At 50.3% G+C, this 14,345-nt stretch overlaps 1 protein-coding gene across 5 annotated transcripts in view; it reads right to left on the reverse strand.

Annotated features, from left to right (window-relative positions):
• The window catches only part of MAP3K15 (mitogen-activated protein kinase kinase kinase 15), a 148,224-nt gene that overhangs the window by 2,436 nt on the left and 131,443 nt on the right, over positions 1–14,345 (reverse strand). For all 5 annotated transcript variants that reach the window (XR_014258911.1, XM_082446933.1, XM_082446935.1 and 2 more), the window contains 8 exons: positions 10,194–10,351; positions 6,397–6,580; positions 5,602–5,764; positions 5,009–5,183; positions 4,056–4,241; positions 3,318–3,423; positions 2,148–2,373; positions 353–465 (listed from right to left, as the gene is read on the reverse strand). Coding sequence is in view for 4 of the 5 variants with exons in the window: in XM_082446933.1 (XP_082303059.1) it covers positions 353–465; positions 2,148–2,373; positions 3,318–3,423; positions 4,056–4,241; positions 5,009–5,183; positions 5,602–5,764; positions 6,397–6,580; positions 10,194–10,351 (1,311 nt within the window). In the remaining variant the exon portion in view is untranslated. The remainder of the gene's footprint in view (positions 1–352; positions 466–2,147; positions 2,374–3,317; positions 3,424–4,055; positions 4,242–5,008; positions 5,184–5,601; positions 5,765–6,396; positions 6,581–10,193; positions 10,352–14,345) is intronic.

Genomic DNA, 14,345 nt, shown 5'->3' on the forward strand with positions numbered 1-14,345 from the left:
CTTTTATCATCAATTCCACACCCCCCCCCCCCACCCAGTTCTGATTTATTTTCTGTCCCTGTAGTTTTGCCTTTAATAGAATACTGTATAAATGTTCTACATGTATGGAATCATAATATGTAGCCTTTTTGAATCTGGCTTCTCTCACTTGCATAATGCATTTGCGATTCATCTGGTTGGTTTTGAATGTACTGGTAGTTCCTTTTTATTATTGACCAGTATTCCAGAATCTACTGGAGTACTTACTGGTCTGATCGAGAATAACCTCAACTGTTTCAAGGCTGACTAGAATACTAGCCAGATTTTGAATGGTCTCACACACACATGTCAGAGCAAGTGGAAAATCACTCACCATTAGATTTGAATTGTAACTGCAGGTGATACAATTCTTGAGTTTTCTGTTCTAGGGTTTGCCGTAGAAGATTCTGGTAGTCTCTCTCTTTTTGAACTAGATGTTCCAAAAGTCTGGTTTAAAAAAAAAAACAAAAAAGCCATCCTCCAGAGAGAGCCTAATACCATTCAATTCAATTCAAACATTTGTTGAACAGAGGCTTAAAAAAAGAAAAAAAATGGCACAATCCCAATGGTCAGTCTAGTTTCTTCAAAGTTGTGTGATCAAGTTCCAGCCTGTACGTGGGCACCTTTCTTGTGCTTCCTCCCCTTGTAAACAAAGACCAACGCTCAGGGCATGGGTATATTTTGTCTCAGAATGTATCATGAACCAAAAGATGACCTGATGGTGATCAGTAGAACTCAGCCAACTTGTCTCCCTAAGTCAGGTCAAGTCGCTGAAACTAGTGGTCAGGCCCTTCCCTCCTCACCAGAGACTAAGCCAAGGAGAGAGAGAAGCCCTGCTGCTGTTGGAACAGCTAGGGGGAAGGAGGAACTGCAGGAAAGACGCTGCTTGGAAGGTGGGAGGGACAACACTTACCCAAGACCGCGCTAAACGCTTCACGGGGCTTGGTCTCACAGACACTACTCAGGACAGATGTGTTACCCTCATCAGCATCACTCAGGGCAAAAGGTGCCTTCCTGCTGTGCCCAACAGCAGCTAAGGCATCTCTATCCTACAAGGGCAGGCATGTCTGTAGGAGCTGTGCGTCTGTCAGCCATTTGCAGTCAGGTGCTGGCTGCTGTCTCATTACTAATTCTACTGAGATGGAAGATAACAATATTGACCCTGGAAGGGAATAACCTTTGAACCCATATATAACATTTTATGAATTTGGTGATTATAAACCTTACCAGAAACACATTTTGAAGAAGTGCTAAGTACTACTATCAACTTTCACATGTGTCATTTTTTCAAAACTTAAAAAAGCTTTGCCACCACTACCAGTTAATTAAAACTCTGGGCCTTTCTAAAAAGAAATGATTAGATCTGCCTAAAATTAAACTTCAGAGATCCCTAGGGGTGTATACACCTTTTCTTCCGAAATAGGTACGCCTGACACTGTTTGTCCCCGTTAAATTTTAGCATTCCCAATGACCACTGGGCAACAAGGCATCATTTGGAACCAGTACCAACTAGTTTGCTAAGCCCACTGACGACGTGGTTCCCCAGAGCAAATGGGAATCATTTTGTTCATTTAACAAATATTTTTTTGAACACCTACTATGTGCCTGGAAATGAACAAAAGAGCCCAACTCTTGTGGGAACCTCACGGCAGTGCCAGGGTCCGCTGTCTGGGAAGGCGGTTCACTAATGCCTGCCTAGGGATCATGATAAAACACAAGGGAGAGATTCAAAGAGGAGAGGGCAGACTTCCTTGGGGTCAGGGTTATGGGATACCTGTCCATCGACGCAGGTGCTAACTGACCCCCAACTCGGCTACTTCGGCAGGGGCGGGCCGCAGATGTCCCCCCGAGTTGCTGGACCCACACACCATGTCAGGGAACCCATCTCTGTAGAGACAGAGAAAACTCCGAGATGCTGCTGCCTTTAGTATGGCTTGTGGCAAGGCACTCTACGTCTCTGACTCCTAGCATTAAAAAAAAGGGAGGCATCCTTCTAGTCCCCCAGCTGAAGCTGAGACTGTCTCCTTGCGCAGTTCCTTGGGGGTAAAGATGCTTTTCTGAGACCTGGGTGAGGCACTCGACCACTGAGTTGCCGGGCTGGTCCGGGTCATTGTCCCACCCCTGCCCACCTGTTGGTCTCCTGCCTGAGCTTGCTCAGCTGGAGGCTCAGATGCTGCTGGTGGAGCTGCTGGGGCTGGGCCTCCCGGGCAACTGCTGGAACGGGCCCGCTCCACCCACACGCCGCCTGCGCCTCGCTGCCGCGTGGGTCTGCCGGGCGATAGTGCTCTTCCGCCTCATCCGTGTCCTTATCCACCCCTTCGGTCTCTGAGGCGGCCTCAAAGTGGGCTCGGAGCTCTGTGGAATCACAGAAGAAAAGGACCACGGTTCAACAAGGCCAGGGCTTGGTGCAGCTTACGTCCCGGGCCAGCAAACGAGGCTGTTCAGAGGCCAGCCAGGCCAATGCGACGCTCCATCAGGGGACTGCTGACTTTATAAAACGGAGGGGAGACTATTTCACTTAGCTCTGCAGTGAAAAGATGGTCCCCACCACTTCACAGATAAGGAAACAGACTACAGGGTGTTAAGTTAGTTAGCCAAGGGCAGTTTTAAAAAGGGACAAGCAGGCTTCCACCCAGGCCCGTGTTTTTACTACAGACACTTTCCTGCTTGGACTGGGGAATAATGAAGTCCTGGGGTTTAACAAGCCACTCCCAGAAGCTGAGCCTGGGCAGAGTGCATTCAGGGGAGCAGGCAGAGGATGACAGGGAGGGAGCAAAGTAATGTAGTGGCAGTGTTAACCGAAGCGCTGCATAACCTCCCTTCCTAGGAAGAAGGCACCGCAGAAGGAGAATCAACTTGGGTATTAGGCTGCTCTAACATTTCAAAAATAGAGCCTATAAAAGCCAAAGATTTCTGCAGCTACCACATGATGATTCTGAGAGAGGAGACTGAGCCGTTAAATCGTCAACCAACTAGGAGGCATTGCTGAGCACACAAGATGATGCACTGTAGGATCCAGGCCGTCAGGCTCGGTGCTCCTTTGAGATCCTGAGTTTAGTCTACCTGCGGTGCGTGCTCCTCAGTTATGCCTGGGGGCATGTAAAAACACATCACCAGGAGATGTTCTTAGAATCACAGAATCTTGGCCCTAAAGGGGTCTGTGACATCATTTACTTAATTGCAGGGACGTATATAGCCAAGATGGGAAAGGGAGAGCAACAATTGGTGAGTACAGAGGACCTGTCTGACCTTTTCCATAGCCACCTGAAGTTGACCTTGACCGAAAAGAGGGCCCTTACCTGGGATGAGGATGGTGACTGCAGCCTGCACCGCTCGACGGATGATGTTGTCCATTGCAAACATCCAGTGGGGCCTAATTAAGTGGTTCCTCAAAATTTTATTTACCTACAAATCACAAAAATCCAGATTTCTGGCCCATTGTACTTTTAAGAAATAGTTCTTACTAATTCGAATTTGCTTCTACTCTGAGATAAAGGGTTAACCATGCTGCCCTGAGTTTCTACCTGACTTATGTTTCTTCTGGACTAAGTCTTCCTTTAAGCTGACCCCAAGTCACACGGGGGTCTAGGGGACAGGTACAGAGATCGGAGCTACCACATGGGCCTCTTCATTGTTTATTCAACGAACATTTATGAAGCATCTATGAAACCTCAAGCTCTGTGTTGGGGACTTGAGACACAAAGCTAAGCCAGACATGATCTTGGGCCTGGAGCAACTCACACCTGTCGGGCAGACACATAAGCTTAAACCCCACACCTACCCAGCTGGCAGGTGCCACTCGTTCCCAAATCCTACACTCCTGCTCTCCATGGCCAAATGCAATCAGACCAGTCACTTGTACACACATATTCAGTGTTTAGAAAACTGCTGACACTCGGGATTCAGGCGTAAACAGGTGAGAAGAGATGGAGACTACGGGAGATGATGGCAATCGAACTCCATGGTCTTGGCTGTGAGCCACTTCAGTGGGCTTCCTACCTTCTGGCATGTTCTCTAGGGCCAAATGGAGCACTTACAGCATCCTGAAATCCAAAGAGTACCAGATGAATCTGATTGATGGACGAGCTGTCAAAGTCCAGGTCCACCTTTAGCTTTGATATCGTGGATGCCATCACCCTGTGCTCCGGGCAGTGGATGAAGTCTCTCAGGATCGCAATTATTCGCTTGATGTGGCCGACTGAGAGATGCAACTCTTCTGAACTCTGATCACCAACCCCCCACCCAAAAAAATCAGTCACTGAGTAATTCAGAGAGAGGGAGGGAAAATCCAAGAAGTACTGTGGGCAACGAGATTAACCAGACTGTCCATTATCCCTTTGCTGATGGAACTGGGGACTTCCCAGGTGAGACATGGCCTCTGGTCCTGGCATTTCCTCCATATCCTTCCTGTTAGAGGATTATGTGGCCCCCCTCTCCTCTCTGGCCCGCAAACAACAGAACTAAGCCCCTCAAGGAATGGTCTGCCATCCTGCTTAACCCCTTGTAAACCACCCTCCACCCCCAACAGGCCTTGTCAGAAGACACAGTTATAGTGGGCAGTGGCCTCTTGCTAGAAGGACCTTTTCCCATCCAAAATGAGTTAAAACTCAAATATTTCCATCCGTAACCTTTCTTCCTAAAGCGGCTGTTCTCCCAGCTTCTGCGGGCAACTGGTGCAGCTGGGGGTTAACTGGGCTTTGTGCTGCCATTTGGCTTGCTTTCCACCAGGAGGCAGCACTGCCCCATCAGTGCCTGGTTTTACCGCAGTGTTAACGCAAATGCAAATTCAGGCTTCAGAGGAGTCTATTTTTTTTTTGTATTTTCTTTTGTTTTGCTGGAAAAGGGAAGGACGTTGGGAAATACTTAGGGTGGTTACTGTAACTGTGCAAATGCTCTAGGGTAGCAGGAACACCAGGCCCATTTGGACCTCTTCTGGGACCTGGCCTTGGGCGGAGGGGGTGGGACTGCAGCTCCCGCACTCGGCCTGTACCTGGGCCACGCACTCCTGCAGGTTGGAAGCCACCTGGTTCCGCTGCTCCCAGAGGATCCTGTAGAGGATGGCACGGCGCTCGCTGTCCTTGCGCAGCAGGAAGAGGCCCGGGTCCCTGTCCTCCAGGGACGAGGCTGCGCTCTGGTCCTCTGAGGCCGAGCTCTCATCAGGAACACTGCGGACAAACGCAGGCGACAATCCCCCGCCTCCCAGGGACACCGTGGGGGAGGGGCTAAGAGGTGGCTCCTCCGCAGCCCCTCCCTCAAGAAGATGCACCAGTGTTGGGGGCGAGGGGAAAGACGGGGAAGGGAGGAAGGGCGAAGGAGGGGGGTAAGAGGGAGACAATAAGGGGTGACAGGGGCGGGAGGAGGAGGAAGCAGGAGGGAAGGGGAAGCGACGAGGGGGAGAGGAGGAAGAGGAGAAGGAGAGGGGAAGGGACAGAGAGTGACCTCACTGCCCTCCTCACTCTCACGGTCAGTGGCCGCCCCGGCTGCCCTACTGTTCGTGCAGAAAGGAAGGAAGCGAAAGCCCTTCATGGCCATCTGGATTACACCTGGGAGGGACTCTGTCCCCTGAGGGGTGGGTGGCCGTACCTGAGCAGGTGGCTGAGCCGGTGCGTGGGCGGCGGGGACTTCTCGAAGAACACGTAGGGCTGGGCATCGGAGTCCGGGGAGACCGAGCCATGCTCGCTGTTGCTGTCGCCCCCCATCAGCTCCCCCGCCAGGGGCAGGGTCAGCGTGGCGCCCCGGGGACCCTCTGTGCGGGGCAGCCGGGGATGGGGAGGGTGAGCCCCAGGCAGCCCCTTGGGCCACGTGACCCACCCAGGGGCCTAAGCCTGCGCTGCTGTAACTGGGGGTGCAAGCGATCACCCAGGGAACCTGGGGAGGTGGAGGTTCTGCTTCAGTGGGTCCGGGATGGGCCCGAGACGTTGCATTTCTAACCAGCCCTTCGGACACGCTGAGACAGCGAGTCGCTCTCTGGGTGCAAGATGCTGAGCCACCATGTCCCAGCTCCCGACCCCATCCACACCGGGACCACTCATATCACTGCCCGGTAGGACTTACTGCCCCAGAAGGGGTTGCTTGCTTCAGTGGCCTGCAGGACAGACACCCTTTAATCAAGGTCGGGAGCAGCACAGGGTGACAGGCCAGGCTCTGCAAAACCCCAGCCAGGGTACCGCCCGCCTCCCTCCCTGGCGCAATCCCAAAGGAAGGCTTTAACGGGGCATTGGGAATGTGAGGGTACGTCGCTGTCACCTATGGGGCTCCCTGTGTCTCCGTGCCCCACACCTAATGCACCAGCCCCACCGCTCTTCACAAAGACGGGCACCATGTGGGAAGCTCAGCGCTCGGGAGAGCTGTCACCCCAGCCATCCCGGTAGGCCTCACCTGCCGACTTGAAAGCAATTCGGTTCTTCTTGCCCTTGTTCACCTGCCTTAAGAAACCCTCTTGGAGCAGCCCAGCAGCGGTGACACGTTTGTGGGGGTCAGGCTCAAAACAGCATAAAACGAAGGCTCTGGCTTCAGCTGAAAGGGTTTCTGGAATCTCAGGGTGAATCTTAAACATCCCCACCTGCATTGAAGGGAGAGGTGACCGATGGAACAGTGTGGTCTCGGGCAAATCCAGGTGTACATACCTTCCACACAAAGCTCCTGTACCTGCCATCCTAGGAGGGGCTGATGATGGATTCCAACAATGGCCTCAATGACTGGTATCCACGTCCTGGCCCCGGCTGGCCTCTGGGGACTTTGCTTTGCCCAGCAGATTGTGGGGGAAGTGATACTGGTGGGGGGTTCAGAGTCTAGGCCTTAAGAGGCCTCGGGGCTTCTGCTCTAGTCCTCTTGGAGCTCTGAGATCACTACGCAGGGAGGACGCCCAGGATGAAGGGCCACGGGTGAGAGGCCCTCCGAGAGCATCGCGCCCCAGCCAAGCCACCACACCAGTGAGCCCAGGCAAGAGCAGCGCAAGAGCCAAGCATCAGCCCACAGAATTGTGAGAAGTCAAAGGTGATTATTTTAAGCCTCTAAAGTTCTGGGGTCGTTTGTTACGCAGCAGAAGGTAACTGAGATGAGTCTTGGATGACAGGCTGCAGCAGAGGCACCTGTGGTCTGTTCCTCGATACACAGGGCCACCGAAAGACACCCGCACACGTCTCGGTCTCTGCGCGTTCACAGCCCAAATCTCCAACCTCCAGCTGTAAACCACAGGCAGAGCAGAGCTGGAGGCTGGTAACTCAGGGCCCACGCCCTCATCCCCACGGGGCGCAACTGGCTGAGGGAGGCGGCGCTGCCCTTTCCTGTTCAGGCTCCTGCTGCAATTTCTGCTTCAGCTCCACTGCTGGCCAGCTCATCATCGTCCTGCTACAGGCTCTCTGTCCCTGCGCCCTGTAGGGGAGCAGGAGTTGGGGCTGAGTTGTCACGTCTCACTGTGACATGGGAATGCTTCCACGAGCCCCGCTCATCCATCCTGCATAACTGTTCCCGTCGGGGATGGCTCGCCATTCATCTGAGGCGTTGTCATCTTTAAAGTTCAGGCTTCTCCTCATCGTTTCCAAGCCCACCCAATGAGCCAGGAGTGGAAGCCATTCTGTCCTCCAGATCCACCCCATTCCCAGCTCCTCGGCAACCATGGGGCTGGTGTGGCCTCCCCTGCCCCCTCAGTGAGACCGGGGCACTGCCGAGAGCAAACTGCAAGCCTCCGACTTCACAGCCTGAAGTCCCTGGACCAGGGGCGCACCAACCGCTTCTGACACGCAGCTCCTCATGGGCAGGATGGAGAGTTTGGCATTGAGGGGAGGGGGAAATGGGGTATTACTATCCACTGGGCACACATGGCACTTAAACAGATGAATAATTTCTAGCGATCTGCTGTACAGTACTGGACCTTGAGTCAACAATACTGTCATGAGGGTAGATCTCATGTTGTGTTCTTACCACAATAACACAACATTTTCAAAAAACAAGTTTTGGATTTTGAGAACACTAAACACTGGATAGAATTCAACCCACAAGATCTGAAATGCAGGGCACATTCCAGCTGGCACCCCTCGCCTGAGGGGTGGGGACATAAGAGCACTAGGGGGGTCCAGAGACAAAAACTCAGGACAAGAACTCAGAGAGGAAGGGAGTAGCTTCTCCCCGGGCTCTCGAGAAGAAAAGAGCAAACATGGGCACTATGTTATTTATTTTTTTTTAATAAATTTATTTTTGGCTGCGTTGGGTCTTCATTGCTGCACGCGGGCTTTCTCTAGTTGCGGCGAGCGGGGGCTACTCTTCGTTGCGGTGCGCGGGCTTCTCACTGCGGTGGCTTCTCTTGTTGTGGAGCACGGGCTCTAGGCGCGCGGGCTTCAGTAGTTGTGGCACATGGGCTCTAGAGCGCATGCTCAGTAGTTGTGGCGCACGGGCTTGGTTGCTCCACGGCATGTGGGATCTTCCCGGACCAGGGCTCGAACCCGTGTCCCCTGCATTGGCAGGTGGACTCTCAACCACTGTGCCACCAGGGAAGCCCACCAGCTGGTATTTATTCCGAGGCCTGTAACTGAAGCTGCAGGAAGATCTTTGCCAGCCCCAGGTGGCTCCATCCTAGACAGACATGGAAAGGCTGGAAGGTCACTGCTGCCTGCCAGCCGCGGTGTTCAGGGTCTTGTTGGGATTGCAGGCGCCAGGAGACACTCGTCAACTTGAGATCTTGGCTTTAGGGCTACCTGACAGCCGCTGGGAGGGTGGGAAACTCAGAGAACCTTCTGCAGGGGCTGGGCTGAGGAGTGCACCAAGGCATCACAGCACAGGGCGTTCAGAACCCGCTGAACAGGCTGCACCCAGCTCATGGGCAAAGCCCTGCACTCGGGCCTTTGAGTTCCTTCTGCCGAAGAGACTGAGCCAGAGGGCCTGGCAAGGATGCAGGCGGTGAGGCTGCGGGGCTGACGGGACTAGGAGGCCACCAGGCTTGGGAGAGAAGCAGGAAGAAAGGCCTCTGGAATCACGTTCCATCAGGCTGCTTCCATGTACTGTGACCTTGTCATCCGTAAGCAGTGGCCATTTAGGCTTCTGGGACCCTGCTCTCTTCCTTCTTATCTTTGGGGCAAACAAAAGTGCTCTGTGGAAGGTCAGTGCTGGTAACAACCTCTGAAGGCTACAGCTGCTCTTCAACTTCTCCAAGCGTCCACGGAGCCAGAAGCCACAGACCTGACCTTGGATACACTGGCTGTCCTCGCATCAGCTTCCCTTGGGCTCGCAAGCAAGCATGTCCCTTCCCAAGGGAGCATGTCCAGCGTAAAGCCCCACCCGTAGGGCCAGTCAGTACCATGTGGGCCTCAACACACAGGTCACCCTTTCGGTCAGCTCTGGGAAGGCTTTTAGAAGGACAAAGGAGACAGCATCTGATACCCAAAGTTCCTCCTCTCCAAATCTAGACAGAAACCTGTCCTCCAAAGACACTCACCCAACGCAGCCCTTGAGCCTTACCCAGTGTAAGAGCAGGTACAGATTAACTGAGAAGCTTAACTCCCTCAGTTGGAAAGAAAGAAAGAGACACCCCCCCACCTTTCTCAGAGCATTCACTTTAGAAAACCTGTCATTCTAAGTTCTGTGTCTCTCTTCGAGATGCATGTAAATCTTTTTAAAAGCCAAATAAGCCTCTTGCCAGAAATATCTTTCTCAAGGACCTGGGAGCCATCTCTTTGAAATGCCACCACCGAGGAAGGTGGCGCTCCGATGTCCGGGTTTCTGTGGGAAAGCAGGAGCCTAACTTCAGTGGAGCCTTTTGCTCCAAAACTACCTCCTGTCCTAAAGGTTTGAGAAGTTGATCTTTCCTTTGGGTAAAGCCAATTAGCTAACACAAATGGTCACCCTAGTTGTCAGGGGAACCTCCGGTGAACTCCTGTGACCAGTGGTGCTGTCTAGTCCTTGCACCTGAGGACTAGCTAGCATTTCTCTTCAGAACATGGATATAAAGGGTTGCATCTGCTTGGCTATAGGAAAGGCTGAGTTCCGCTTTCCAGTCTCTTAGCGGATTGCCTGTGACGCACATCACATTCTGATTTTATGCTTATTCAAAAATAAAACAAAACAAAACAACCTGTTTGCTTTCTCTTCCACCTTTGTGGAGAGGTTTCTGGATTGGGAGATTTTTGATTTGAATTATATCTCTCCAACACCAGCAACCTAAATCATCCAACATGTCTTACTTTGAACATTGCTGCCTGCGGTTCACCGAGCTCATGGAACGGAGGCCTGCTGGTGGCCATCTCAATGATGGTGCAGCCCAGGGACCAGATATCAGCCGGGGCACCGTACCCACGAGGTCCTCGATCAATAATCTCGGGCGCCATGTACTGCAGAGTGCCTATTGGGAAAAAATACAACAAAGATGGTGGGCACCATATTGTTTAAAAACTAAGTGGACCATTAGTAAACGAGTGTGTGAACTTTAACTCTCATATTAATGACATACGGGGGCTGGTCTCATGCGTAAATGATGTCATTGCATCTCTTCATTGACCAGAGACATGCAACATGCCTTTCTTTAACACTAGTCACGTTGACAGAGGATCACTCAGCCCCTCGAAGGATAAATGGGCCCAATTTAATTCAATCAACACATATTAGTGCATGGCAGATACAGGGGGACCAGAATGTAAGAAATGTGGTGCCTGACCTTTAGACGCTGCCTAGTGGAGGAGACGTGGTGACGAGGAGGGTGGCGACAAGGAGGGTGGTGACGAGGAGGGTGGCAGTGGTGATGCTGAGTGCGGTAAGTGCTCTAACAGGTAAACACAGAAGGCGCTGAGAACATGGATGGAAGAGTGCTTGATTCTGCCTGGTTTGAGTCAGGGGAAGCTCTAGCTGTGTCAATTTGGGTCTCTGAGAAATATACCAAGTCAGAATTAGACATACAAGAGATTTACTGGGAGAAGGGGTATGACGGACGGATAAAGGGGGAGGGAGCAGGCTGGGCAGGGGGAGCTGTCAGACTGCAGCGCGGGTCTGACACCCGCGAAAGGAGCGGGAAGGAAGCGTCTCTGATGGCAGAGCACCTCCGAGACAGCTTTGGGCAGGCCGCCGGGGAGGCCCTGACCCACAGCTGCCCACTGGAAGAGTGCCGCACTGGTTCTAGTACCCTCACCATGCTCGGTCATTGGCCAGGAGCAGGCAGGGCAAAGCATGACCTTGCCATGAACATGGTGGCCAATCCAAATGGGTGGTGGCTGGGCTGCCAGTGAAGTAGACTCCTGCCATGAGGCTCGAAGAGGTGGACAAAGGAACAGGAGAACTTTTAGGCAAGGTGAAGAGCTCGAGCCAAAGCCCGTGGGTGTGAAGTATAGAGTGGACCCAGGAGCGCTGTGTGTTCTGAAGGCTCTGGCTTTGGACTTTCTCCTGTGGATCACGAGCCACCAGGGGCTGCCACAGGGAAGGTGGTGATCGGGGGGGGAAGGGGTTGCTGGAGAGATGGGGCAGGGAGGTCAATCAAGGGCTCTAAGAGTAAAATCTTTGGTTTTCCTTGAAACTAATCCTGAGGAAAGAAGAAAGAGGAAAGGGGAATGTGGAAGCAACAGCAGCAGATGCTATGTGCTGGCAAAGAGGTTTATAATAAACAGCGAACTCAGAAATGATATTGGCCATGGTGTGAATAGAGAACACCGATGGCGCAGAGAAATTCCAGTCTCTGCCTCAAGATCACACAACCAAAGTAGGTTTCCTGAGTCTTGATCAATGAAAACAAAGGGCTCATTGGTTAAAATAAGCTTGCAGATGCTACCTACTACATCACCCTCCTCTTGAACATCCAATGTCTTATCAGCTTCTTTCCTATGAGCATTTTAAAGGCTCTAGGACAGCTCTGACCAATAGGATGTTCTGCAATAATGGAAATGTTCTATTCTGTGCAGTTCAGTATGGTAGCCACTAGCCACGTACGACGGTTGGGCTCTTGAAATGTGGCTGGTGACACTGAAGAAATGAATTTAAATTTAAAAATTTTTTAAACTTTATTTAATTCTTCCTTATTTAAAGTTAAATATACATTAGGTTGTATCAGTGAGTGCAAGAAATCAGCAGGGCAAAAATGATGGCTTTGGTCTCCCGAGCTGAAAGCCTGGTGGGGAAGTGTTCAGTTGGCTGCAGGGTTGGGCAAGATGGAGGCTCGTAACACTTGTTGCAGTGTCAGGAAATCTCAGAGCCCCAGGAAGGGAACTTTCAGTGACACCACATCCCCTACAGGCTCCTACTACAGTGAACAACAGAGAGAGAGAACTTGGCAGGGAATGTGCCTTCTAACTAACCCATAATTCATTAACTTAGGAAAGACGTGACACTGTGCTGTTTATTAAGCTGTTATCTCTCAGCTCTGCTACGCTGGGTCTGGGACTGTGCAAGCCACATTTCTGCTTTGCCTGCTGCTCCCTGGTGGGCTAGGAGGGGGTGGGGGAAGAGAGCGCGCCTGCGCACAAGCGACAGGAAGGAGAGGTTAGTTAGCAAGCGTCACTTTGGACCCTCAGTTGGTTCCAGTAGCAGCGCTTGGCTCATTACCAGCTTTTTTGTCCCCCCATACTTCCAGAACCGGCCTCATCTTGACCCCTCAGAGTTACGTGCTCCAGCCCAGTGGCACCCCCCCCCCCACTGAAAGGTTTGAATCCCACACTCCCCTTTGCTCCCTCAAGCCCTAGGGATGTAGGTTGCTTTCTGATAACTCAGTCCCAGGAAACAGTTCTTTCAACTAAATTCTCTCTGTAAAAATAACTGCGGTGATTTCAATTTTCCTGCCTGGATCCTGACTAATATAATTACTAAAAGTTAATTCTTAAAAGAGCAAGAAAATAAACTTAGAAAGTTATGCAGCAGTAGAAAATAGCACTAAACCAAATTGCAATGGCTTATTGATCCTGACTGAATAACTGTCCTTAGTACAACTGTTTCACAATTGGAGGATTAGTCTGCTTAATGCTAAATTTGGAGATTTTCTTTATATGGAACCATAGTGAACATCACTCTTTCTAAAGGTAGGGACTTAGCAATGACATCCACATTAGTTATTTACTGCTACATAATAAATTACCCCAAAGGAAAAAGGAGCTGGAAGAATCAGGCTCCTGGACTTCAGACTATACTACAAAGCTACAGTAATCAAAACAGTATGGTACTGGCACAAAAACAGAAATATAGACCAGTGGAACAGGATAGAAAGTCCAGAGATAAACTCACACACCTATGGTCACCTAATCTATGACAAAGGAGGCAAGAATATACAATGGAGAAAAGACAGTCTCTTCAATAAGTGGTGCTGGGAAAACTGGACAGCTACATGTAAAAGAAGGAAATTAGAACACTCCCTAACACCGTCCACAAAAATAAACTCAAAACATATTAAAGACTTAAATGTAAGGTCAGACACAATAAAACTCTTAGAGGAAAACATAGGCAGAACACTCTTTGACATAAGTCGCAGCAAGATCTTTTTTGACCCATATCCTAGAGTAATGAAAATAAAAACAAAAATAAACAAATGGGGTCTAACTAAACTTAAAAGCTTTTGCACAGCAAAGGAAACCATAAACAAAAAGACAACCCTCAGAATGGGAGAAAATATTTGCAAATGAAGCAACCAACAAGGGATTAATCTCCAAAGTATACAAACAGCTCATGCAGCTCAATATCAAAAAAACAAACAACCCAATCAAAAAATGGGCAGAAGATCTAAATAGACATTTCTCCAAAGAAGACATACATATGGCCAACAAACACATGAAAAGATGCTCAACATCACTAATTATTAGAGAAATGCAAATCAAAACTACAATGAGGTATCACCTCACACCAGTCAGAATGGCCATCACCAAGAAGTCTACAAACAATAATTGCTGGAGAGGGTGTGGAGAAAAGGGAACCCTTTTGCACTGTTGGTAGGAATGTACATTGGTACAGCCATTATGGAGAACAGTATGGAGGTTCCTTAAAAAACTAAAAATAGAACTACCATATGACCCAGCAATCCCACTCCAGGGCATATACCCAGAGAAAACCATAATTCGAAAAGATACATGCACCCCAATGTTCATTGCAGCACTATTTACAATAGCCAGGACATGGAAGCAACCTAAATGTCCATCAACAGAGGAATGGATAAAGAAGATTTGGTACATATATACAATGGAATATTACTCAGCCATAAAAAAGAACAAAATAATGCCATTTGCAGCAACATGGATGGACCTAGAGATTGTCATACTGAGTGAGGTTAAGTCAGACAGAGAAAGACAAATATCATATGATATTGCTTATATGTGGAATCTAAAATAAGGGTACAAATGAAACAAAACAGAAATAGAGTCACAGATGTAGAA

Source organism: Balaenoptera physalus (genome assembly GCF_965194825.1).
Source record: "Balaenoptera physalus genome assembly, chromosome: X".
Lineage (NCBI taxonomy): Eukaryota > Metazoa > Chordata > Mammalia > Artiodactyla > Balaenopteridae > Balaenoptera > Balaenoptera physalus.